At 42.0% G+C, this 24007-nt stretch overlaps 1 protein-coding gene across 2 annotated transcripts in view; it reads left to right on the top strand.

Moving 5' to 3' along the window:
- NEPRO (nucleolus and neural progenitor protein) overlaps positions 1 to 24007 on the top strand; it is a 108879-nt gene that overhangs the window by 18139 nt on the left and 66733 nt on the right. For both annotated transcript variants that reach the window (XM_030201325.1, XM_030201324.1), the window contains exons 5-8: positions 3330 to 3407; positions 11579 to 11931; positions 12882 to 12943; positions 23134 to 23402. In XM_030201325.1, the coding sequence (XP_030057185.1) occupies positions 3330 to 3407; positions 11579 to 11931; positions 12882 to 12943; positions 23134 to 23402 (762 nt within the window). The remainder of the gene's footprint in view (positions 1 to 3329; positions 3408 to 11578; positions 11932 to 12881; positions 12944 to 23133; positions 23403 to 24007) is intronic.

Below are 24007 nucleotides of genomic sequence, written 5' to 3'. Positions count from 1 at the left end.
CCCCTAGCTCTGATCATGCCCCACCACACTCGGGTATCTCACACGCTTCCATGGAGCAAGCCCTCTCTGATCACCCTGATCCCTTAAACATGTCCCCCCTCTGATTCTCAGTCAAGCTCAAATGACTGCTGAAAAATATCTGTTAGCTGAAATACTACCAGTGGTGATAACGTCTTCATTGCTTGATCATGTCCAAAAATGAATAACTCCAGCACACAAAACCTCAAAAAACACATCTTAAATGGTGATAAACTCAGCTATGAATCCACTTCTCAACTCATCTTTAACCTTGGTTTCACCCATCAAAGGGCTTCCTCAGGAAAAACTACATTTATCATAAAATTTAAAAAAGTGTTTTTACATTTGTTAAGCTTTTAGAATGATGTCCCCATGTGTGTTAAGAATGCCAATTCCAATATAGATGTAAATAGGATTTTCTCCAATCAAAATGCATAAGGATAATTACAAAATAATTGCCACTCTATTTCAAAATTTAAGCAATATGGATGTATAGTTTGACAATTATGAATATACTATACATTCTCCTTCCTAATGGTTCGAGGTTTCTCCTCCCCATGGTAAAGATACTACTTCAGTAACAAAAAATTTCAGTTCTTCATTGCTGTGCTAATGACACAACCAATGTGCTACTTAAAGGAGAATCTTCTTTCGAACATCATTTCAGGAATCATGATGTATGGTTTTACCAATGTACAGTTTGGAACAAGGCAAGCAGTTGCATTTTCCATGTCTGGTGCAAGATTTTTAAACAAAATCTGAAATTTAACTGGGTGTGGATAAAGGTCTTAGTTTCTAAAATGTGGGCAAATGATTTATTGGTCCACTTGTATTCCACATTTTCCTAGCTTATGCGGGCTCAATGTGGCTAATAAAGTTACAATAAAATTACATTACACAATAACAAAAATTGGCAAGATAAGAGAAGCTGACAGAAGGGAAAAGAGTGGATAAACTAACAAAATGGGAAAAGAATAAGGGTGTTAATCAGCATTGTTGACTTTGGGGTAGGTTTTGTTAAACAAATAAGTTTTAAGCAGTTTTTTAAAAACTTGATGATCCGTTGACTCTTTCAAAAGTCTCAGCAAAGCATTCCAGGTTCGCAGAGTGATGAATGAGAAGGAAGAGGTGTAGATTGTCTTATATTTTAGATGCCTGCATGAAGGATAGTGCAGATTAAGATAAGCTTGAGATGTCACCAAGGAATTTCTCAACAGCAAATCGATCACATCACACATGTACACAGGTGCTTCACTGTAAATGATCTTGTGAGTTAAGGCACAAATCTTGAAATCAATACGGTCCTTAATGGGAAGCCAGTGAAGTTTCATACGAAGAGGCTGCGCACTGTCAAAGCGAGACTTACCAAAAACAGTCTGGCTGCGGTATTTTGAACCGTTTGGAGCTTCTTCAGAATATAGTGTGTACAACCAGCAAAAATGCCACTGCAGTAGTCGATGTGACTTAAGACCAAAGAGTGAATCAGGGTTCGAAAAATATCCTTAGGCAGGAGCTGTTTGTTTAAGCTTCCACAAAGAGAAGAACATTTTCTTCGTAATTTGCTTAACGTGACAATCAAGCGACAGTTGGCTGTCCAGCGTGACCCCAAGAATTTTCAAGCTGTTCGAGATTGGGAGAGTAGTGTCAGGAGTAACCAGAGCTGTAGGGAGAGACTTGTTATGTTTGGAAGAAAAAACAATGCAATGAGTTTTATCCTTATTGAGTTTAAATTTAAACGCATTAGCCCAGGATTCCAAAGTGGAAAACCTGTCCTGGATTGTGCCAGTAATTTCAGACAGGTTAGACTTAAAAGGGATGGAGATGGTTACATCATCTGCGTAGATAAAAGGTGTAAGTCCATGCTTGGATAATGCAGAAGCAAGATATAAAATATTCTATATATTAAAATACTAGTAAAAGAAGCCCGTTTCAGAACAAATGAAACAGGCGCTAGCAAGGTTTTCTTCGCCAACACCCCCCCTCCCTCCCTGGCCAACCCCTTCGTTGTTCTGGCATTGCTTCGCCCCCAACGTCCTAACGTTTGACGCGAGGGTGGGGCACAGAGTGATTTCCCACCCCCTCCCTGCCAACCCCTTCGTTGTTCTGCCATTGCTCCGCCCTCGAGGGCGGGGCCTAGAGCAATTTCCCACCCCCCGCCTCCCTGCCTCCTTCCCTGCTAACCCCTTCATTGTTCTGCCATTGCTCCGCCCTCAAGGGCGGGGCCCGGAGTGATTTCCCACCCCCCCCCCCCCCAAAAAAAATTATTGGAATAATTTTAAGGCTTTTAGTGAGTTTGTAATAGTAATTATGCATGATTTTGTTTTATTATTATGTGTTGGATTTTATTATGTATGTTCTTTGTTCCCCGCTTAGACTGCTTCAGATTCAGCAGGTTAGAAATAGTTTTATTATTATTATTTATTATTAACCTATAATGCCACTCCTCCACCTTTTTTTCCTACCCTTTTCTTCCTGAATAGATTATAGCCAGGTATACCACAACATGTTACTAACAACACAAAAGATTCGTTTCAGAATTAGTTTTTTTTTTTTTCCCCCAAAAAAACATCTCCATAGTTTAAGTCAACGTCCGATGTAAATTATTTTATTAAATAGGTGTGTAAACTCGTACAGTACATGCACACATGTATGCCTTCTTTGGAGCAAGTGTAAATTTGTGCATTGGCATTTGTATGCTATTGGGGCTGGATCTTGGAGTCTATTTTATAAAGGCATATAGGCGCTTATGTTACCTTTCACAAAATAGGCACCTTTTTAGACTTCTCACATAAAATTAAGCGTATCGACAGAATGAACATCACTTTTATTCTGGGGTATGTTAGAGATGATCTTAATCTCTCACATTTACTGCTAATGCTAATCTCAGCCAGGGGCGTATCTGGAATCCGGCGGTAGGGGGGGCCAGAGCCAGCACTGCAGCGTTACTTCCTTGAAGCACATGGCCACGGAGGAAGACGAAATATGGAGATTGCGGGTCGGACCTCGGCTGGCGGGGGTTGGGGCCCCCCGCCAGCAAAAGTAAGCAGCGGGGGAGGGTTGACGGCGGGGAGGGGGGCCAGGGCGAAATCTGCGGGGGCCAAGGCCCCTGTGGCCCCACGCAGATACGCCCCTGATCTCAGCATTTGCCTTGTGCCAAAGAGAGCCACCTCCTAGAGTTAAAAAAGTATATTATGCTGCCTGTATATATAAAAATGTGATTGTAAATTCTTTTTAATCAAACTGTGTGGAACATTTAGTTAGGTATACAGGTTATCAATTACATTGTTTTCCTACATTAATACAATTTCTAGTTTGTCTATTCAGCATCTGCATCTTGAAGAATTTATTGTTCTGAATCTGGTTGTATCAGGATTGGTCAGTCGCTTATGGTGTGTATATTTTTATGTATATGATAACTATATTACTTATCACCTTGCTTCAAAGTAACAGATTTTCCAGGCTGCTGGCTCCCAATTGCTTTGTAGTAAGAAAGCTGTTTGCAGGGTTCTGGGTAGCCACCTTGATAGCACCCCTGTTTGACTTCAAGATCTGTGACCTGATGCTTTTCTGGAGCTGGGTATGCCTCTTGCAGGTGCTACTCTGTTCCTTGGTACATTTTTTTTTAAGTGTAGTTTCATGCAATGTTTTCCTTCCAAAGAACAGAAGGTATGGATGTATTTTATTCTGAAACTCTGAAAAGGGTAGGTGAGAGTGAGAACAAATTGTAGCTATTAAATTCTTTCCTCTATTTTGTATTATGGGTATCAAATAAAAATCATAGCTCTTCGAGGACAGACAGGGATAATATTCTCATGGGTGGGTGCCATCATCCTCCAAGCCCCGTGCATACACTGCCAAGTGCACTGTCATTTTAAATCTTTGAGGCAATGCCCCCACCATGCATGTGCCGACTACCTTCCTGCCCAACGCTCAAGTGTGGGACCAGCAGTCTGTCATTTTTCGTGGAGCAAAGATGTGTTTTTAAAAATCTCTCCTCAAGAGTGTCAAACATTTGCCACTTCAGGCCATTTTTTTTTCATATTCTTTTTTTTTTTTTTTTTTTTCTATATTAAGTTGTTCAAATTATACATTTTTTCAATGTTCAGCCTTTTGGGGTCTTGAGCCCTGCTTTTGCCCAGGAAGCATCGACTGTTTTTGACCTAGCTCCCTGGGTTTTGGGTCCCGTTTTTCCCTCCATGTCAACGAGGGTGCTGAGTGGCTTTAAGAAGTGTGCTCGATGCAGTAGGACTATTTCGGGTACAGACAGTGTAGCCTCTGCCTGTGCATGCAAACAAGGACCCTTAAAGCCTGTAGAGTCCAGCGTGAAAAACCTTTTGATTCTGCATCAACATCCACATCGAGCATGGCAGGGGATTTGATTTTCGATGCAGAACCTTCGTCGGCATCAATATTGGGAGCACTGCTACAACATTGAGAAGGTCTGACATCAGACTTGGTACCATGTATCTGTAAGGACTCTATGTCCTTGTCATCAGTGTTGCATGTATCAAGGGACCGGCAGCGTAAAAAATCCTAAGAAGCATCGCTATCATTCTCCCTCCTGGCACTCTGCCAATACCTCCCCTGCATTGACATCCTCGATTCACAGGTCCGTCCCACAGTGACTGCTCTCTCTTCCAGCTCATGTCTCATCGAGAACCTTCAAGGTCTTGAAGATCTCCTACGCCTGCACAGGCTATAACTCAGGCTGCGTCAAACCGCTTTCCCAGCCAGTACCGATGCCTGTTCTTCATGAGGAAATTGGGCTATGCTTAAGAAGCAGCTTTCAGGGTTACCACTTTCACAGTCTGTACAGGCGTAAAGGGTGCTTGTGCCAGCCTCAGTCTAGCCCATTGATTCATCAGAAGATAGTCACTGGAAAGGTCCCATATATTGACTTGGCGTCAATCATTCGGTGCGGCATGAACCCAACCAACGCATGCATTGACATCGCCAGAGAAACTTTCTCAAACTTTGGAGACTCATCTGCCTCGATGCAGAGCAAACGCTGTAGTCAACACTCTCTTCCACATACTTCCCATGAACTGAAGAGTTAGACCTCTCCTGACAGATGGATCAGCACCCACAGGACCTCTCAGCTGAGGAGTCCTATGCCATTCCACCTGATCCTCCTCTGCCACCTGAGAGATGTAGATCTCTTCCAGAGAGTATATCTTTTCTTGACTTTGTCCGTGAGATGGCTGAAGCCACACCTTTCAAATTGGAAACGGAGGAAGAACCTCATTCAGAACTTCTTGAACTTTTAGATTATGACTCTCCTAGAGAAGGAATTGCTGTTCCACTTCATTCAATTATAAAAAATACTCAAAAACTGGTAGACTCGGGTATCCCCAAAGAAAATTGATAAAATGTATAGGATACAGAAATCCACTGGATTTGAGAAAAAAAAACAATCACCTAATCATTCCCTAGTTGTGGAATCTGTGTTACACGAATTTGCAGTATGAGATCTCATGCTTCTGCTCCTTCAGGAAGAGAAGCTAGAACATTAGACTCTTTTGGCAGAAAAATGTTACAGTTGTCAATACCAACCAATTGCATGTTGGATTGTCAACTTTATTCCACAATTTACTTAAAATATCTAATACAGAGTACTCTATCTTTTGAGGAATTCCTTCCCCCTGAGGAATTCCATAATCTTCCCAGAAAACTTATCGACTGTCGTAAATACCTGGCAAAGCAATGCAATCTCTATCCTGGCTCAGGGTCTCTGACCTCTAAACTGCTGTCCAGGTGCATCTAGCAGATGAGCCCTTGTTGTGGAGAAAACTTGAGAAAATGGCTGACCTAATTAAAAAACATACAGATACTGTAAAGACTATCTAGGCCACAAACTTCTGCTACTTCTAGTTGATTTGCAGAAGGATATCAATGCTCCAATTACTATATGTCTAAGTTTCGTTACACTCCCTCTACCTCAAAGTACTATGCCCCAGTGCTCACGTCTAAGCCAGCAGCGGGATTAAAAATTCCAGACACTCTCTCAGTCAAAACAATTAGCCTAATTTTTGACTCCTTCCTAGGAGCATTGCCACCATACAGTTGTCCATGCCAAGTGAACTGCCAGTAGGAGGGAGGTTCATTTAAAGGTGGCCTTTCATTACCTTCGACTGTTGGGTGCTACATACCATTCAGCATGGCTTTGCTCTGCGTTGGCAAAAAATATCTCCTGACCATCCACCAAAAGAGTCATGTTTCAACTCCCTCTAAATGAAACAACTTCGAGAAGAGCTCTCGGCCCTCCTCCATCAGAATGTATTAGAGCCAGTTCTTTTGCCAGACAGGAGTTGAAGGTTCTATTCCAGCTATTTTCTCATCCCAATTCTTGAACTGTGAGACTTAAACAAGTTTCTACTCAAAGAACATTTTTGAATGGTTTCCCTGGGGTCACTACTTCCCATGATACAACTCAACAATTGGCTTTGTTCTCTAGATCTCAAGGAGGCATACAAGCACATACCCATTCTCCCTGTAAATAGAAAGTTCCTCCTCTTCTACTGTGGGACTCTGCACTATCAATACAAGGTCTTACCATTGGGCTTGGCTTTGGCTCCTCAAGTCTTCATAAAGTGTCTGATAATAGTAGCTGCAACACTTTGTAAGTGGGGCATACACATATACACATCTTCCTGTACCCGGATGACTGTTTAATTAAGACAGCCTCCCAGGAGTAAGCGAGCATCTCGCCATAAGGCTCCTAGAAAACCTTAGATTTGTGATCAGTTACATCTTCAACCAGTTTAGACCTTAGACTTCATAGGGGCTCTCCTCAATACTACTCGGGGCATACAACATACTACATCTCACCACTGAAGTGTTCAAGACCACCCAAATATCTGCTTGCCAGATGCTCTACCTGTTCCGTCACATCGCTTCAACAGTCCACATAACACCATTGGCTCATCTTCCAAATTCCTCAGTGGACATTCTGTGGTCTCAAGCCACAGGATTACAGTCGGCTTGTATTCGAATCACTCCATAATTACACCGCAGTGGTGGATGGTATCCCAGCATCTCACCCGGGGTCTTCCATTCCAGCCCTTTCCACCTTACAAGGTCCTCACCACAGATGCCTCCATGATAGATTGGGGAGCACAACTTGATGGTCTTAAGAACATAAAGAGTAGCCATACTGAGTCAGACTAATGGTCCACATAGCCCAGTATCCTGTTTCCAGCAGTGGCCAAGCCAGGTCACAGGTACTTGGCAGAAACCCAAACCGTGGCAACATTCCATGCTACCAATCCCAGGGCAAGCAGTGGTGTAAACTCAGTCTGGTGGGTTTTTCAAATGGTCCATCTCGGTGACGCCCTCTATTGGCAGCAGAAACCAGTAAATTGCCCACAGAGAGCATCATCACTCAATTCTCAGCCCAAGCAGGAACTTGTAGAGGAAATCTCTGTCGTTCTCCTGGCCAGTGCGGTTAAGCTCATGCTACCAGGGGAAGAAGGGAAGGGATTCTATTCCAGGTACTTCCTTGTGCCCAGAAAAACATCCTAGACCTAAGGGCCCTGAACAAATTTCTGGTCAAAGAAAAGTTCAGGATGATTTCCCTGGGCACCCTTCTCCCCATGATTCAAGCGAACGACTAGCTATGCTCTCTGGACCTAAAGGACGCCTACACCCACATTTCGATACTTTCCAGTCGCGGGAAATATCTCAGATTTCAGATGGAAAACACCACTACCAGTACTGTGTCTTGCCATTTGGCCTTGTGTCAGTTCCCAGGGTATTCTCCAAGTGTCTAGCAGAAGTTTCAGTGTTAATGTGTATGTATTTTCCTGTCTGGATGACTGGCTGGTGAAGAGCACATCGCAGGAGGGGGGCGTCAGTGTGCTTAACTATTTGGGTGTTCCAGTTACTAGGGTTCGTTATAAACTACCCCAAGTCCTACCTTCTCCTATTCCAGCAATTGTAGTATTTAGGTGCCCTGCTAGATACATTGCAGGCTTGGGCTTTTCTTCCAGAAGTCAGAGTGGAGACCTTATCAATGCTCGCCTTGCAGATCTATGCCAGCAAGCAGGTCGCAGCTTGGCAGATGTTGAGATTGATTGGCCACATGGCCTACACAAAGCATGTCACACCCATGGTACATCTCCACTTCAAAGAAGCCCAGTGGACCCTAGCTTCCCAGTGGTCTCAAGCAGCTGGGAACTTTGTGAATATCATCCAGATTCCTCCAGAATGAACTCATGCTCTTCTTTGGTGGACAATTTGGACAAATTTAACTGTAGGACTGCCATTCCAAATTCCACCTCCTCAGAAGGTGCTAACAATGGATGCATCTAACTGGGATGGGTATCTCATGTAGATGGGCTTCACATCCAAAGTACTTGGTCTGCTCAGGAAACAGACATTCATATTGGTCTCTTCGAGCTGCGAGTCATTTTGAATGCTCTAAAAACCCTCAGAGATTGGCTGTGAAACCAAATTATTCTCATCCAAATAGACAACCAGGTTGCAATGCTTTATGTAAAGCAGGGGGGGGTATGGGATCCTACCCCTTGTGTCAGGAGGCAGTAGGGATGTGGCAGTTCGTCTTCCTTCACAGGAAGGACCTTTGAGCCACATACCTTCTAGGAAAGGTGAACTGCCTGGCAGACAGACTGAGCAGGGATTTGCAGTTGCACGAGTGGTTTCTCAGTATGGGCATAGCCCGCAAGATCTTCCGAGAAGGGGGACCCCTCGGAGGATCTTTTGCAACTCTTCTCAACAACAAAGTTCCCCAGTTCTGCTCTAGGTTCAGATCACACGGCAGACACCTTTCTCCTGCATTTCGTGTGTGTGTGGGGGGGGGGGGGGTCTCCTATATGTGTATCCTCCAAATACCTCTTATAGAGAAGACTTTGCTGAAACTATGATCCTGATTGCACCTACTGGCCGAGACAGATCTGCTTCCCTCTTCTGGAGTTATCCTCCACAGATCCGTGGAGATTGGACTGTTTTCTGACCCTCATTTTACAGATTGAGGGGTCTCTTCTGCTTCCCAACCGCCAATCCCTGGCCTTCACAACTTGGATATTGAGAGTGTAGAATTTGAAACCTTGGGCTGCTGGGTTCCAGAAAAGAGACCATTACTCTTTTTAAGTGGAGGAGGTTTGCTGTCTAGGGTGAGGCCTTAGATCCCTTCACTTGTCCTGCACAAAAAACGCTTGAATTTGTTCTGTGTCTAGAATCCAACTCCACCCCTCTAGGCCCAGTTTTGTTCTGTTCCAGGCTGCACCGCCACAATTAGTACAGGTTGATTGAGTACCAGGGGCGTAGCTATCCACCCAATCTCAGCTCAGGCCCACCCAGTTTGTCCTGCTCCTCCAATTGGTGCCGGTCCTCTAGGCGCCGATTAGGCTGCAGCGGGAGAGAGAGTGAACAGTCTTCTGCTCCATCTGAGCAGCTGCAGCAGCAATGTCTAAAGCTGGCAGAAAAAAACAGCAGCTCACCAGATTTTAGTCCTCCGGAAGCTCTGGCATAGTTTGGAGGGGCGTGGGGGGCAGTGCCTCCCCCCCAAACGCATGGCTGGATCAAAGCTGTAGGCAGCTCTTCCTGCCCTCAGCTCCCGGACAGGCTTCCCCTTCGTTCCTTCCTGCCCCCACCCCTCGCACGTGTCAGTAGTAGTTATAGTAGTGGGAGGACATGTGCCTGCCGAGCTCCTGGGCTCCCCTTCATATTTATCAGCATTTTGTCTTGAGCACGGATTTCTCTCAACAAAGCTTGCTGAACCTATGGACAAATTTGTGGAGCGACTCACTGACCGATCCTAAACCTGTTAAATGAACCCGAGGTCCCGAGCAGATCGAGCTCAAGGTAAACAAGGGAACGAAAAGAACCGGAGCGGTAATTAAGTTCCTCTGCTGTAAACATAGCCTGAGAAGTGAATTTGCAGGCTGTGGTTTCCACTGTAGCTTGCAAAATTGAATGAGAATGCATTCTCCAATTGTAAAACCTTAGGAATTTGCTAACATCATCCTGTTAATGGCTCATTACCTTTGGGCCCTATTTGGGGGCTTTCTCCTGTTCTATGCTAGTAGCAAAAATCATTTATCAATGAATCTTTTTTTGTTGTTGTTTTTGTTTAATTGACTGTGTATTATTGTGAAATATGGGTAGAAGAGCCGGAGTACCTGAAACTTTTAATTCTTAATCTTTTATTGAGGTTTCCAACCTGAATGCTGGGGGGTTTTTCCCCCCCTTTTTTTTTTTTTAAAGGTAAACTACTTTTTCCAGGGGCAATCCTAAAAGGATGAGTGCTGTGTGTTTAAATAGGGTTGTCCTTGCTATACTTAAAATTCAATTGTCAGATGTGGCATATAGAACTTTGCATGCCTTGAAAAGTTTGTGTTTATGTTTTGCAGGCAGATATATTCTAATTCCACTATATACGTTTTGAGATGTTTATCCCCTCCTCTTTAATTCCCCTTACCCTTTAGTTATTCTGTCTGTTACCTGAGTTACAGGACAATTTAAAAGTTTTGGTCCTTTATTCTGTAATTGATGAGGGTTGGTCTGTGTTCTGCATGTGACCGAGGTGAAAGATTCTTCTGGCATGTGGCTTGTGAGGGGATCTATATCAGTCTGACTTGTTTGGCTTTTCCAATGGGACACGTATTGCTGTTGTGTATATTCACCGCTGCCTTTTTCAAGGTGCTGTTATTGATATTTGTGTGTTCAGAATTGGTGGTGTTAAGGTTTGCAACATAGGCTCCAAGTATTTATGTGGTTTATGTTGATGCAAGACACTTGTTGGGCAGACTGTTCATTAGAAATCCTTCATCAAGTGCACTCTAAGGCATTATTTAGGAGTATCCCAAGAAATGCTACTCACACCTATATACATAGTGTCCACCCATACTAGCTCTGGGCCCACCCAAAATGTCAGGTCTGGCTACGCCACTGTTGAGTACAGGCCTCAATGTTGCAAGTCCTTAATGTCCTAGCTTTGTTGTTTTTGGTGAGCCTGGTTGCTATGGATTCCCCCATTTGAGAATACAATGGCCTGCTTTTCCACAGAGAAAACAAAGTTACTCACGTGTAGCAGATGTTCTCCAGCAGGCCATGTATTCTCACATACCCTCCCACCTTCCCTTGGAGTTGCGTTATTTAGTTTTTTTTACAATGACTGAGGGACCTGACCTTGCACCGTTGGGCGGGAGGGCACCAGCGTATGTGCAGTGGCACACTGCTAGAAATTTGTTCAACTCTCTAGTCAGCATCTACACTGGGCTCTGTCTGATGATGTCACCCACATGTGAGGATACTTGGCATGCTGTCCTCGGAGAACATCAGCTACAGGTGAGTTACTTTGCTATGTCAGCACTAGACAGCATCCAAAGTGTACCCCTTGAGTAACACACTTTTTTGAGCGGTAAATAGCCTGGAAAAAACTTTGCCAGGGAGAAGGAAAATAATTTTAAATTTGCAAAGTTGGTCTGGCTAACTCCATTCGATATCAGCCTCTAAATGTGATGAAGAATTTGTCAGCTTGCCAAAAAGTTTGTACTATAACTGTGATGTCTGTTTTTACACATTTCTGTTTTTTCCTCAGGGTTGTTTATCAAAGTATTCTGAAAAGGCTTGCATCTTTATATGCACCCCTGTTTGGTTTGCTGCAGGAGGTGTCTGAAGTCCATCAAATGCCCTACATTAAAGGATTTATATTCCCATCACAAATTGCAATGTTTCTAGGACCTGCATTTTCAGAGATGAAAAAGAAGCTGTCTCCATTCTGTTCCCAGAGAGGAGCCACCTGGTTATTAAGTAAGCTATTTTCAGAGCAAGCGCCTTCCTCATTACCAGATGTGACAAAAATACAACCTCCCATCAGAAAGAAAACGTGGCTGTCTGGGATACAGACTCCTGATGTAGGGCAACCTTTGCAGCAGAATAGTGATGATAAAGGTAAGACTGCCTAAAAAAAGACTAAAAATTTGTGCATTGCTTATTTGGTTGGCATGCATTTAATTCAATTAATCTGAAGCAGGAATATATTTCCAAACTGAGTTTCCCCTTTCTTTACACTTTCCTTCCTCTGCTTGTAAAGCTGTAAACTGCCTTGTATCATTAGCACATCATCCTTTGCATACTTGGTGCTGTTTGTATGGGAAGCCTACAAATAGTAATGTAGTAACATAGTAAATGTCAGTAGATAAAGACCTGCATGGTCCATCCAGTCTGCCCAGCAAGATGGCCAAAGTTGAATCTGGCACTCTGCACAGGTTCCACTTCATGATTTAACATTGGTGTAATTAGGTGCTCATTTTCAAAGCACATAGACTTACAAAGTTCCATATGTAACTATGTAAGTCTGTGTGCTTTGAAAAGGATCCTTATTATCTCTGTCTCTCCCTGCCAATTTTGGGCACAGATCGAAGAAGTCCCCTTGGCACCGGTCTGAATTCCCAACCACTGGCGTTGCTCTCAAAGCCCATTCTAGCCTTGATCCTGACCTGTTTTTTGCTATCTGTGGAACCCAGACCGTAGAAGTCTGTCCAGCATTGGTCACACTTCCCAACTTCTGAAGCTGCTGTCAAAGCTCACTCCAGTTATGAGGTTATTTAAATTTTGCTTTAACTGGATTCTATCTTTTTTTTCTGTATAGTGTTCCTCTGTGTTTAACCCATGCATTCTTGAATTTTGTTACTTTTCACAACCTCCCGTGGGGAGACATTCCAGGCATCCCCCCCTTTCTGTAGGAAAAAGTATTTCCTGACATTGCTCCTAAGTCTTCCACCCTTCAACCTCAACTCATGACCTCTAGTTCTTTACTGAAATATGGGATAGTCCGAGTACTGTGCATGCTTCTGAACAAAGACCTCTTGTAAAATAGTATATTTCTTTATCATTTGCAGGGAAACCACTAGAATTTGATGCAAAAACATTGTTCAAGAGACTTAAAACCAGTGTTTCTGAGGTTTGTACTACTTGTTTTAATTTTCTGATACTGGCTTTAATTTGTTTTGATCATAATTTAAAAAGACACTGTGTCTGTGCAATTGAAAAATTCAGCAGTCTTAAAATGTTTCCCATGGAATATAGTGCTAAAGCATTGAATATATTCCATCAAGTGCCAAGAGAGCCAGGGTTTCCTTCATTATATGTCAAGGAGTTGCTGACTTAGTAGCAGATGAGACTATATTGAGGGACTATAGTTACCGTATTGTTTCTAATAAACGCCCTCCCAGGATGATGTTAGAAACAATAGGTTTTCTGACGTCTAGGACTGCTAGGGTGGGTTACTAATGGAGGCACCATTTCTCTCCTCCACCCTTCTTCCCTGCGATGACCACCATTTCTCTCCACCCTGCATCCCGTGGTAACTGGTATTTGCTGTCCTTCCCCTCCTCCCCCCATCCCCCATGATGACTAGATCTCTCTTCTTGCCTCTCTTCACAGTTATGGTGCTAGTCTTGAGCATGCCCAGCGCCAGATCTGTGAGAAAAAGGTAAGAAGAGAGATCTGGCCATTGGGGAGGGGGGAGTAAGGAGAGCAGTGCCAGTTATTGTGAATTCCTTGGGGGGGGGGGGGGCTATTATTGGACAAATCTAAATTTGTCTTTTAAGATGAAATTTACAGGGGTTTTCATTGCTGAAAAGGAGTGGGGGCATTATTAGAGGTGGGCTATTATTATTAGAAACAATATGTTATATATATTTTAGTGTTTATACATTTTAGGGATCATTGCATTTTTGAGTTGGTGAAGATGAAATACTTTTTTAAAATAATGCATATACAGTGAAACCTCAGTTTTCGTTCATTTCGGATTTCGTCGGTTTTGGTTATCGTCGATTTATTTCGCGAAATTTTCATCTCGCTTTTCGTCGATCGCCTCGGATTTCGTCGGCGTGCCCACGCAGCTAATCTTGCGTTCTCACGTGTCATTCTTCTGGGGCATTGTTTCCGGTTGTGGGGTCACACTGCTGCTGTTTTATGACCAAAATTTCGTTGTTTTGCCACACTATTGCTGCTGCTGGTTGAGTCCCTGTATAAAAGTCCCTGCTGGTTTTTGACCAAATATTCATTTAAAAGAAAAATTGCTTGTTGCCTCGGTTTTCGTCGATAGTTTTTGGATGCATTAACGACGAAAACCGAGGTTTCACTGTAGTCATTAAGGAATTCATTCTTGTTCATAAAGAGAACAAAGGGTACCTCTACAAAGATATATATTTAAGGGATAAAACTGAATACTTGTCATGCAAAAAATGTACCCTCTTGGAGCAGCACAGTGTCTTTTGTTTTCTGTGAAATACTGCCAGGTTTAAAAAAATGTTTTAGGACTTTAAAAAACCCAAAGTATATTCATAGTCATTGAACAGCAGCACTTGCTAAAACATTGTTATTTGTTAAGAAATTAATGGCTAGATTTACTAATGTGTTAATGCGAGTAATGCAATTACACTTAGAATTTCTAAAGATGTCACTAACAAGAAATTATTAGTAAATAGATTTCATTGCATAAAATGTTCTAAAGACAGGGAAGGAGCACAGATTCTGGTGTGTGAATTTGATAATAGATTTAACAAGAGACTATTTATACATAAAGAGCTGCATGAATGTTAGTACTATCCCTGGTGGGTACAACATTACCTAGTTAGAACCAGAAATGCATAGAGCTCCGTAGACCTGCTGTGATAAATAAGTAAAAATGTAACTAAAAACAATGGAAACAAACCTCTAGAATAGCTATTCTGAAAATAGTTGCAAAAAAATATAGTATTTTAAATTGCCAAAACTCTGGTTAATAGTCTTTCCTGTGTATAATTTATTTAATCTAGTCTTGATTCTGTTAGGTGTTCTTATCAAATAACATGGTATATCTGTACACTTCTATGCAGATGATATTTTGTTAGTGTATCCAACAAATCCTTTCTCACCATCTTGAGGCTGTCTTCAGGAGTGTCTTGTGGTTGTTGCTGGGTGATGGTTTGACCATAGATTGGTCTTGTGGATTCAGGCTGCTTAATTAATACATTAAAACAAATTGGTCAGTTAGTTTCCTTTATTCAGAGGGATATTTGCTATGGCAAGAAGAAAGGTCATGAGAAAGACCACTGACAATTTGATGTCGAGGTTCCTCTCATGAGCTTCTTGCCTGACAAAGGGAGCATACAAAAGTTTTTTTGTATTTTTTTTTAGGTAAATAAGTACAACTTTAATAAAACCATCCAAAGACTCAGCATGAATCGTATTTCAGCCACATGGCCTGCCTCAGGAGTCTTGAAAAAGTATGAATGCGAATGTTCTAGCATACATCAGAGTGTCAACTAACAATCAGTTCTATTCAAAGAAATCAATAGAATACGAAAGAAAAGAAACTGACCATTAGCTAAAAACAAATGTTCTTCAGGACATAAAACATATCTTAGATAATGTTTTCTCAACCATTGATAAGAATAGAGAACAATTACTGCTGTCTTCTTAGCTAACTAAATCATTCTATATACAACATATGAACTGGAAAAGAAAACAAGCGTCAATAGTACCTTGCCTTGAGAAGTTTATTCTTCTTTGTAGGGCCTCTCGACTTCAAACAAACAATTCAGTTCACATTGATCCTGGAAGACCAAGCCAGTTATATTCCATGTATTAAAAAAGGAGGAAAGAAGGCCAAATGACAGCCAGCATGGTTAAAAAGTAAGGTGAAGGAAGCTATTAGGGCTAAAAGAAAATCCTTCAGAAAATGGAAGAAGATCTGACTGAAAATAATAAGAAACAGCATAAGGAATAGCAAGTCAAATGCAAAGTGCTGATAAGGAAGGCAAAGAGAGACTTTGAAAAAAAAGATTGCATGGGAGGCAAAAACACATAGAGGCATATTTTCAAAGCACTTTGGGAGGCTAAGTGCTTTGAAAATGAGCCAGACAGTAAAAATGTTTTTAGTTATATTGGAAGCAATTAGTCATCAAAAAAATCAGTTGGACCACTAGATGACCAAGAGGTAAAAGGGGCAATCAGGAAAGACAAAGCCATAGTGGAGAGATTAAATGAATTCTTTGGTTCGGTCTTCACCGAGGAAGATTTGGAGATATACTGGTACCAGAAATGTATTCAAAGCTGACGAGTCAGACAAACTGAATCAAATCTCTGTAAACCTGGAAGATGTCATGTGTCAATTTGACAAATTGAAGAGTAGCAAATCACCTGGACCAGATAGTATTCATCCCAGAGTACTGATTAGAATTTAAAAATGAACTTGCAGAACTTTTGTTAGTAATAGTCATTTATCTTTAAAGCCAAGCATGGTACCAGAAGATTGGAGGGTGGCCAACGTAACGCCGATTAAAAAAAAAAAAAGGTTCCAGAGGTGATCCAGGAAACTATAGAGCGGTGAGCCTAACATCAGTGCTGGGCAAAATGGTAGAGACTATTATAAATGTGGATAAAGGTGAGCTGGTCGATATTGTGTTTCTGGATTTTTAAAAGGCATTTGACAAAGTACCTCATGAAGGACTCCAGAGGAAATTGGAGAGTCATGGGGTAGGAGGTAGTATCCTATTGTGCATTAAAAACTTAAAATAAAACTTTAGCAAATTTAAATACCTCACTAGTTACTCCCATCTCTACATCATTTATAAATATGTTAAAAAGCAGCGATCCCAGCACAGACCCCTGCGGAACCCCACTACCCTTCTCCACTGAGAATACTGACCATTTAACTCTCTGTTCTCTGTCTTTTAACCAGAGTAGAGTTAAATGGTCAGTATTCTCAGTGGAGAAGGGTAGTGGGGTTCCGCAGGGGTCTGTGCTGGGACCGCTGCTTTTTAACATATTTATAAGTGATGTAGAGATGGGAGTAACTAGTGAGGTAATTAAATTAGCTGACAACACACATTATAAAAGTTGTTAAATCACAAGAGGATTGTGAAAAATTACAAGAGGACCTTACAAGATTGGAAGACTGGGCATCCAAATGACAGATGACGTTTAATGTGAGTAAGTGCAAAGTGATGCATGTGGGAAAGAGAAACCTGAATTGTAGCTACGTAATGCAAGGTTCCACATTAGGAGTCGCCGACCAGGTTAGGGATCTAGGTTTCATTGTTGATGATGCATTGAAACCCTCTGCTTAGTATGCAACGGCGGCTAAGAAAGCAAATAGAATGTTAGCTATTATTAGGAAAGGAATGGAAAACAAAAATAAGGACATTATAATGCCTTTGTATTGCTCCATGGTACGACCGCACCTCGAATTCTATGTGCAATTCTGGTCACCGCATCTCAAAAAAGATATAGTGGAATTAGAAAAGATACAGAGAACAGCAACAAAAATGATAAAGGGGATAGGGGCGACTGCCCTATGAGGAAATGCTGAAACAGCTAGGGCTTTTCAGCTTGGAGAAAAGACAACTAAGGGGAGATTTGATAGCGGTCTATAAAATAATGAGTGGCGTGGAATGGGTAGATGTGAATCACTTCTTTATTCTTTCCAAAAATACTAGGACTAGGGGGCATACAATGAAGCTACAAAGCAGTAAATTTAAAAGAAATTTGAGAAAATATTTCTTCATTCAACATGTAATTAAACTCTGGAATTCGCTGCCAGAGAATATGGTAAAAGCAGTTAGGTTGGCAGGGTTTAAAATGGTTTGGATAACTTCCTAAAAGAAAAGTCCATAAGCCATTATTTAGATGGACATGGGGAAAATCCACTGTTATATTTCTAGGATAAGCAGCATAAAATGTATTGTACTGTTTGGGATCTTGCCAGATACTTGTGACCTGGATTGGCCACTGTTGGAAACAGGATGCTGGGCTTGATGGATCTTTGGTCTGTCCCAGTATGGCAGCACTGATTTTCTTATGTTCTAATGATTTGGCCTTCTCCTAAGGTCAGTGGAAAAGCTAAGAGCTGCACTTTTCTCTCATATAAACTAAAAGCAATTTTTCTAACATTTTTCAATCTAGGAATGTTAACCCTAAAGTTTCACAATGTTAAATATGGAAAGAACTGTTGCATGTTGGATCACCGGCCATCTTCCCCAACTGTCTGGTATGATTTCCCTATTTGGAACTAGTATTTCGCCAGTTGACTCTTTCAAATATCTAGGTATTTTTCTTGTTTCAAAACTCTCAATTGGGACACAGATTTCACATCTACATAAAGGTTGGTTTCTGTGTTCTTCGTCAATTACATTCGGTCAGACATCTTTTTGACCCTGATATTTATCATCAGTTTATTCTTTCCCTTGTTACAAAATTGGACTACTGTAAAATGATTTGTTCTGGTCTTCCTCATTGAACATTGCAAAAGTTCAAATCAGTTCAAAATACAGCAATTAAATTATTATACCATGCAAAGATGTTTGATAATGTTATTCCCTTACTTAAAAAGAAGCACAGGCTTCTTATAGAGCAAATGATTATTTATAAGGTTCTAGTTACCACTTTCAAAATGTTTAAGATGGGTTCTGTGTATTATCTGGCTGTTCTCATGATTCCGTATACATCTTGTGTGCTTCATTCCATAAATGATTTTTGCACGACTGGAAACTACAAGGTGTGGTGCCTTTTATATTTTAGCTCCTGCAACCTGGAATAACCTGCCATTACATATCAGTAGTATCACCTCACTGAAAGACTTTTAAAATAGTCATTAAAAAACATGACTCTTCTGTCAAGCCTTTGGTAATTGAGTGATTGATTTTTCTCTCTTAAGTGGATGTACCTCTGGCCTTTTATATTTTTTGCAGTTCTTTTCTATTTCCATATTGTTAGATTTTGCACCACTCAGCTCTACCTGTCAGTAAGGGTGTTATAGAAAGTGTTAAATAAGCTGTAACTGTAAATTATAGTACCCATGGTCTCTTGGGCTGCACAGAATTCAGAGGTGTCCCACATTCTGCCCACGGGCCATAGGTTGCCCACCCCTGTTCTAGAACAAGTTTAGCTATTATTAGTGCTTCTAATCTAGCAAAAGCGGATAACAGTATTAGAGAATGACACGGGGACGGGGAACTGCAGTAACCATGGGGATGGGGACAGAGCGCGCAGGGTGGGGACGGGGACAGATCCCACGGGAATGGGGTGAGGATGGGGACAGAGCCCACAGGGATGGGGACAAACTTTGTCCCAGTGGCATTTTCTACTTTGAAGCCTGTTAATGAACTGGACTGTTATTTATGTTTGAGTGATGCCTACAAAGATTTTTTTGGAAAAACAAGTAAACAAACTGGCTACAACTAGCAAAATTTGCATGGGAGATCCCCTACATCCTGCTACCAGCACATCTTCTAAGAAGACAACTTCTATTCCAGGAAGGACTGTGGAAGACAGGAGAGCTAGATTGAATCCTGAGATTGTTGATGACTTCTTATTTATCCACAGATTAAAAAACCATAACAGTGCTTCATAGGGCATATTTTTCCCCTCTAGGGCATATAGAATGTGTTGTATTTTGTACCCATGGACATTTTAATGGGGTGGATTAGGATTCCTTGGGGTAGTAGAAGTCAGCTATTGTTGGGGTTGGTAGAGGGTGGTGGTGGGAAGGAGGGTTATTATAGCTGCTCATTGTTATTATTGTTTTCTACTTGTAATTTATACACAACAGTTGCACAGCATATTGTTCCTTTTTATACTTTAACTAGTGGAACCCAGCCCATTTCCTCAACAATGAAACAGTCCCTAGGAAGGCTCTCTTGTAAGCGATTTTTTTGTCTCTCCCCTCCCCTGTCCTCCCCTCCCGTCCATGTCCAACGATTCTTCCCTCCCCTCCACGTCCAGCGATTCTCCTCTTCCCTGCCCTCCCATCCATGTCCCGCGATTCTCTTCTATCCTGCCCTGCCCTCCCCTCGATGTGCCGCGATTCTCTCTTCCTTTGTACCTCATTGTTTTCTGGCTGGCCTGGCTGGCTTCCCTTCCTGATGTAGGTAACATCCTGGCTGTAGGTAACATCCTGATGTCAGGTCACCTACAGCAGTCCCTTCCCTCTCACTGTTCCACCCTCTGACGTCATTACGTTTTGACGCGAGGGCGGGGCTATGAGGGGGAATGGAATGCTGGAGACTGGCTGGCGTCATGAGATGTTACGAACCCAAGCAGCCAGACAGCGATGGAACGTTGGCGGTGCAAATTATTATATAGGACTAGTGGAACCAAACCTGTTTCGTCAACAATGAAATGGGCCCTAGGAAGGCTTTCGTGTAAACGTTTTTTTTCTCTCTCCCCTGCCCTCCCCTCCATGTCCAGCGATTCTTCCCTCCTATCCCATGCCTTCCATGTCCAGCGATTCTCCTCTTCCCTGCCCTCCCATCCGTGTCCCGTGATTCTCTCCTCTCCTCCCATCCCATCCATTTCCATCGATTCTCCTCTTCCCTGCCCTCCCCTCCCCTCGATGTCCCGCGATTCTCTCCTCCCCTCCATGTCCAGTGATTTGTACCTGAACGTTCTCTGGCTGGCTGGCTTCCGTTTGTAACATCCTGACGTCAGCTCGCCTCCAGCGTTCCCTTCCCTCTCACTGTTCCGCCCTCCTCTGACGTCATTACGTCTTTACGTGAGGGTGGGACAGTGAGAGGGAAGGGAACGCTGGAGGCTTGCTGACATCAGGAAATGTTACGAACCCAGACAGCCAGCCACAGAACGTTGGAGGTACAAATTATTATACTTTATTAAAGAGATTTAAATATAAAATCATAAGTGTTCTTCTGCAGATGAGGACAGAGCCCACGGGACGGGGACAAAACCTGCGAGGACGGGGCGAGGATGATTTCTTTGCCTAAAGCAGTTCTTCCAGTGACTCTGGGAGTCTCTTTGAAGGCTTCACTGAAACAGGTATCATCAATAAGTTTAGCCTGTCAAATGAACAAAAAGCTGCCTATCAGGCTTATTTTCAACACAAATCGGGACATGGGCATCCTTCTCCCAGGGTCGCCCAAATCGGCATAATTGAAAGCCGATTTTGGGCGTCCTGAACTGCTTTCTGTTGCGGGGACGACCAAAGTTTCCGATGGCGTGTCGGAAGCGTAGTGAAGGTGGGATTGGGGCATGCGTAACACATGGGCGTCCTCGACCAATAATGGAAAAAAGAAGGGCGCCCCTGATGAGCACTTGGGCGACTTTACTTGGTCCATTTTTTGTTACGACCAAGCCTCAAAAAGGTGCCCGAACTGACCAGATGACCACCGGAGGGAATCAGGGATAACCTCCCCTTACTCCCCCAATGGTCACAAACCCCCTCCCACCCTAAAAAAGAAACTTAAAAAATTTTTTTTGCCAACCTCAAATGTCATACCTGGCTCCATGACAGCAGTATGCAGGTCCCTGGAGCAGTTTTAGTAGGTGCAGTGCACTTCAGGCAGGCGGACCCAGGCCCATCCCCCCCTACCTGTTACACTTGTGGTGGTAAATGTGAGCCCTTCAAAACACACCAGAAACCCACTGTACTCACATGTAGGTGCCCCCCTTCACCCCTTAGGGCTATGGTAGTGGTGTATAGTTGTGGGGAGTGGGTTTTGGGGGGGGGGTTGGGGGGCTCAGCACACAAGGTAAGGGAGCTATGCATCTTGGAACAATTTGTGAAGTCCACTGCAGTGCCCCCTAGGTTGCCCGGTTGGTGTCCTGGCATGTGAGGGGTACTTGTGCACTACGAATGCTGGCTCCTCCCTCGACCAAATGGCTTGCATTTTGTCGTTTCTGAGATGGACGTCCTCGGTTTCCATTATCGCCGAAAATCAGGGATGACCATCTCTAAATTTCCAGATTTGGGCGTCCCCGACTGTATTATCAAAACAAAAGACGCCCATCTTGTTTCGATAATACGGGTTTTCCCGCCCCTTCGCTGGGACGTCCTGCGAGGACGTGCTGAGGAAAACTTGAACGCCACTTTCGATTATGCCCCTTCACATCTACAATATGTTAAAAGACTTTGATATAGAAACTTCTGCTGAAATGATTAGAAACTGGTTGTGGGGCGAAAATAATGATGCAGGTGTTCTAATACGGAATTTATGTCAGAAGAGGACAACAAGGCTGTTCAACCACAGCATGATCTCCCAGAAAACAACACCAGTGACGAGGATGATGATGTGCCAACTATGAAAATGTTGCCTGTTTAAGCAATCGCTGCTCTTGATAGATATCAGATTTATGGAGGAACATGGGGCAGAACCTTTAGAAATCATGCACCTTAGGCGAGTGACAGATTTTGCGAGAAATAAAGTATCACTAACCTAAAACAGCTAAAGATTACTGACTTTAACAAATAAGCAATGGCCTACATTTAGTTTAGAACTTAGATTTTATAATACTATACTTGTACAGTACTTTTATCTTTTGCTTTGTAAAGGTGGTTTGATACAGAATTGACCCTTGTCTTATAAATGATTGTTGCAGAAATACTGTATATCAGCTCTGTCAATACATACAGTACTTTAAGTAAAAGTTTTCACACTTGGTATTTGATGCCATTTTATTGTTGAACCGGTTATAAGAGCTTTATCCACTCCTACCCCTAGCTGTTTAATATTTAACCATCTCTCTGGCCTTATGTGCACCTTTCTTTAAATTAGTCACCTGATTTTCTTACTCTCTTACCTATCTATATGTTCCATCTTTGCTTATACCCTACACTGTCAATTAAAATGTTCTATTACGTATTGTGTTGACATTGTAAATAGTATACTGTGCCATACTTTGTATTGTTTGAATATTTTTACTGCTGTAATTGCCTATTGCTCATGTTTGATTTATAAATAATAAATTTATACGCAGTTACATAACACTGACTTCCGGTCATCGCGTACTAATGGTTCTCCACTGTAGATCATTAAGGGCCCTGTTTGCTAAGCTGCACTACAACGCATCTTAGTAAACAGGGTCCAAAATGTGATAAGATATGAACATTTATAGCAGTTATATGACTGGGGTAAGTGTTTGTGCCTAAGATAGAGGTACATTTTTGACCACTTTTGCTAGTATTCTATAAAGAAAAGTAGGTGTTGGCTTTTCTTTATAAATTAGGCTTGAAATAGGTGCTTTTCTCATGCCTAAATCTTGCTGTCTCCTTATAGAATTACTCTCCACATATGAATATGTACATTTCGTTTGTTTTGTTCTGTGTTTTGTGAATGGATTTTTTTTTTAATTTCCTATCTTGTACTCTTCCAGGATACAACCTTAAGAATAAAAGGCAGTAAATCTAAAAATTCCAGCAGAAGGTCAGGAGTCATTTTGTCAAAACAAGAATTAAGGGCTGACAGAAGGCTGATGATTGTGCAGAGAATTCAGAAGGTAGAGTCTTTCCAAGAGCTGTCAGAAGAACTCCGAGCAGCAGTCTGTGGGTGTAGGAACCAACACTGGATGTCAGAAGCCACTTTTTTGGGAAATACGTTACTGAAAAGTAACAGGCTGAAAAATGTGGAAGCATTGGGATACAGGTATGTAGCAAATACTGTAATTACAGAAGCTGTCAAACATTCTATATCAAAATCCATGCAAGAAATGGGCATAGTATTTAATTTAGCACTTTAAAAAAAAAAACGCTCTCTTTATTGTTTTTAGAAATCCATGTGCCTTTATAGAAAAGTGTTGTCTAAATAGTGTGAACCAGCTTGAATAGCGTAGATGCACAAAATGTAATCTTAAACCTGTATAATTTATTATTAATGGACTAATAACACACAAACCTTTTCAAAACATTTTTGATCACACATTTCTTAACATTATCATTTTTATTCAAATTTATATCTGTTTTCATGGGTTCTCTGTTATGTACTCAATTGGTTGCTGTTGTGACCCCATTCTAATAGTGTAAAGTACACCAATACTGCAGTTTGAGTTTTTCTTTGTCAGTATAACTGCTCAACTTACCCCAGTTAAATAACTAGGCATCAGTCGAAAGGTAAAAAAAAACCATGAGCAATTCAAATCTTTTGTAATGAATGGATGTTAGATTTAGTTACTTGCCTTTTCCAAACCTGAACTCCTGGTGAATTACATTCAAGTATACTATGGTTTCCTTATCCTACTGATTCAAATAATC

The sequence above is a fragment of the Microcaecilia unicolor genome, chromosome 4 (assembly GCF_901765095.1).
Source record: "Microcaecilia unicolor chromosome 4, aMicUni1.1, whole genome shotgun sequence".
Lineage (NCBI taxonomy): Eukaryota > Metazoa > Chordata > Amphibia > Gymnophiona > Siphonopidae > Microcaecilia > Microcaecilia unicolor.
This window is presented reverse-complemented; position numbering and strand designations above follow the sequence as displayed.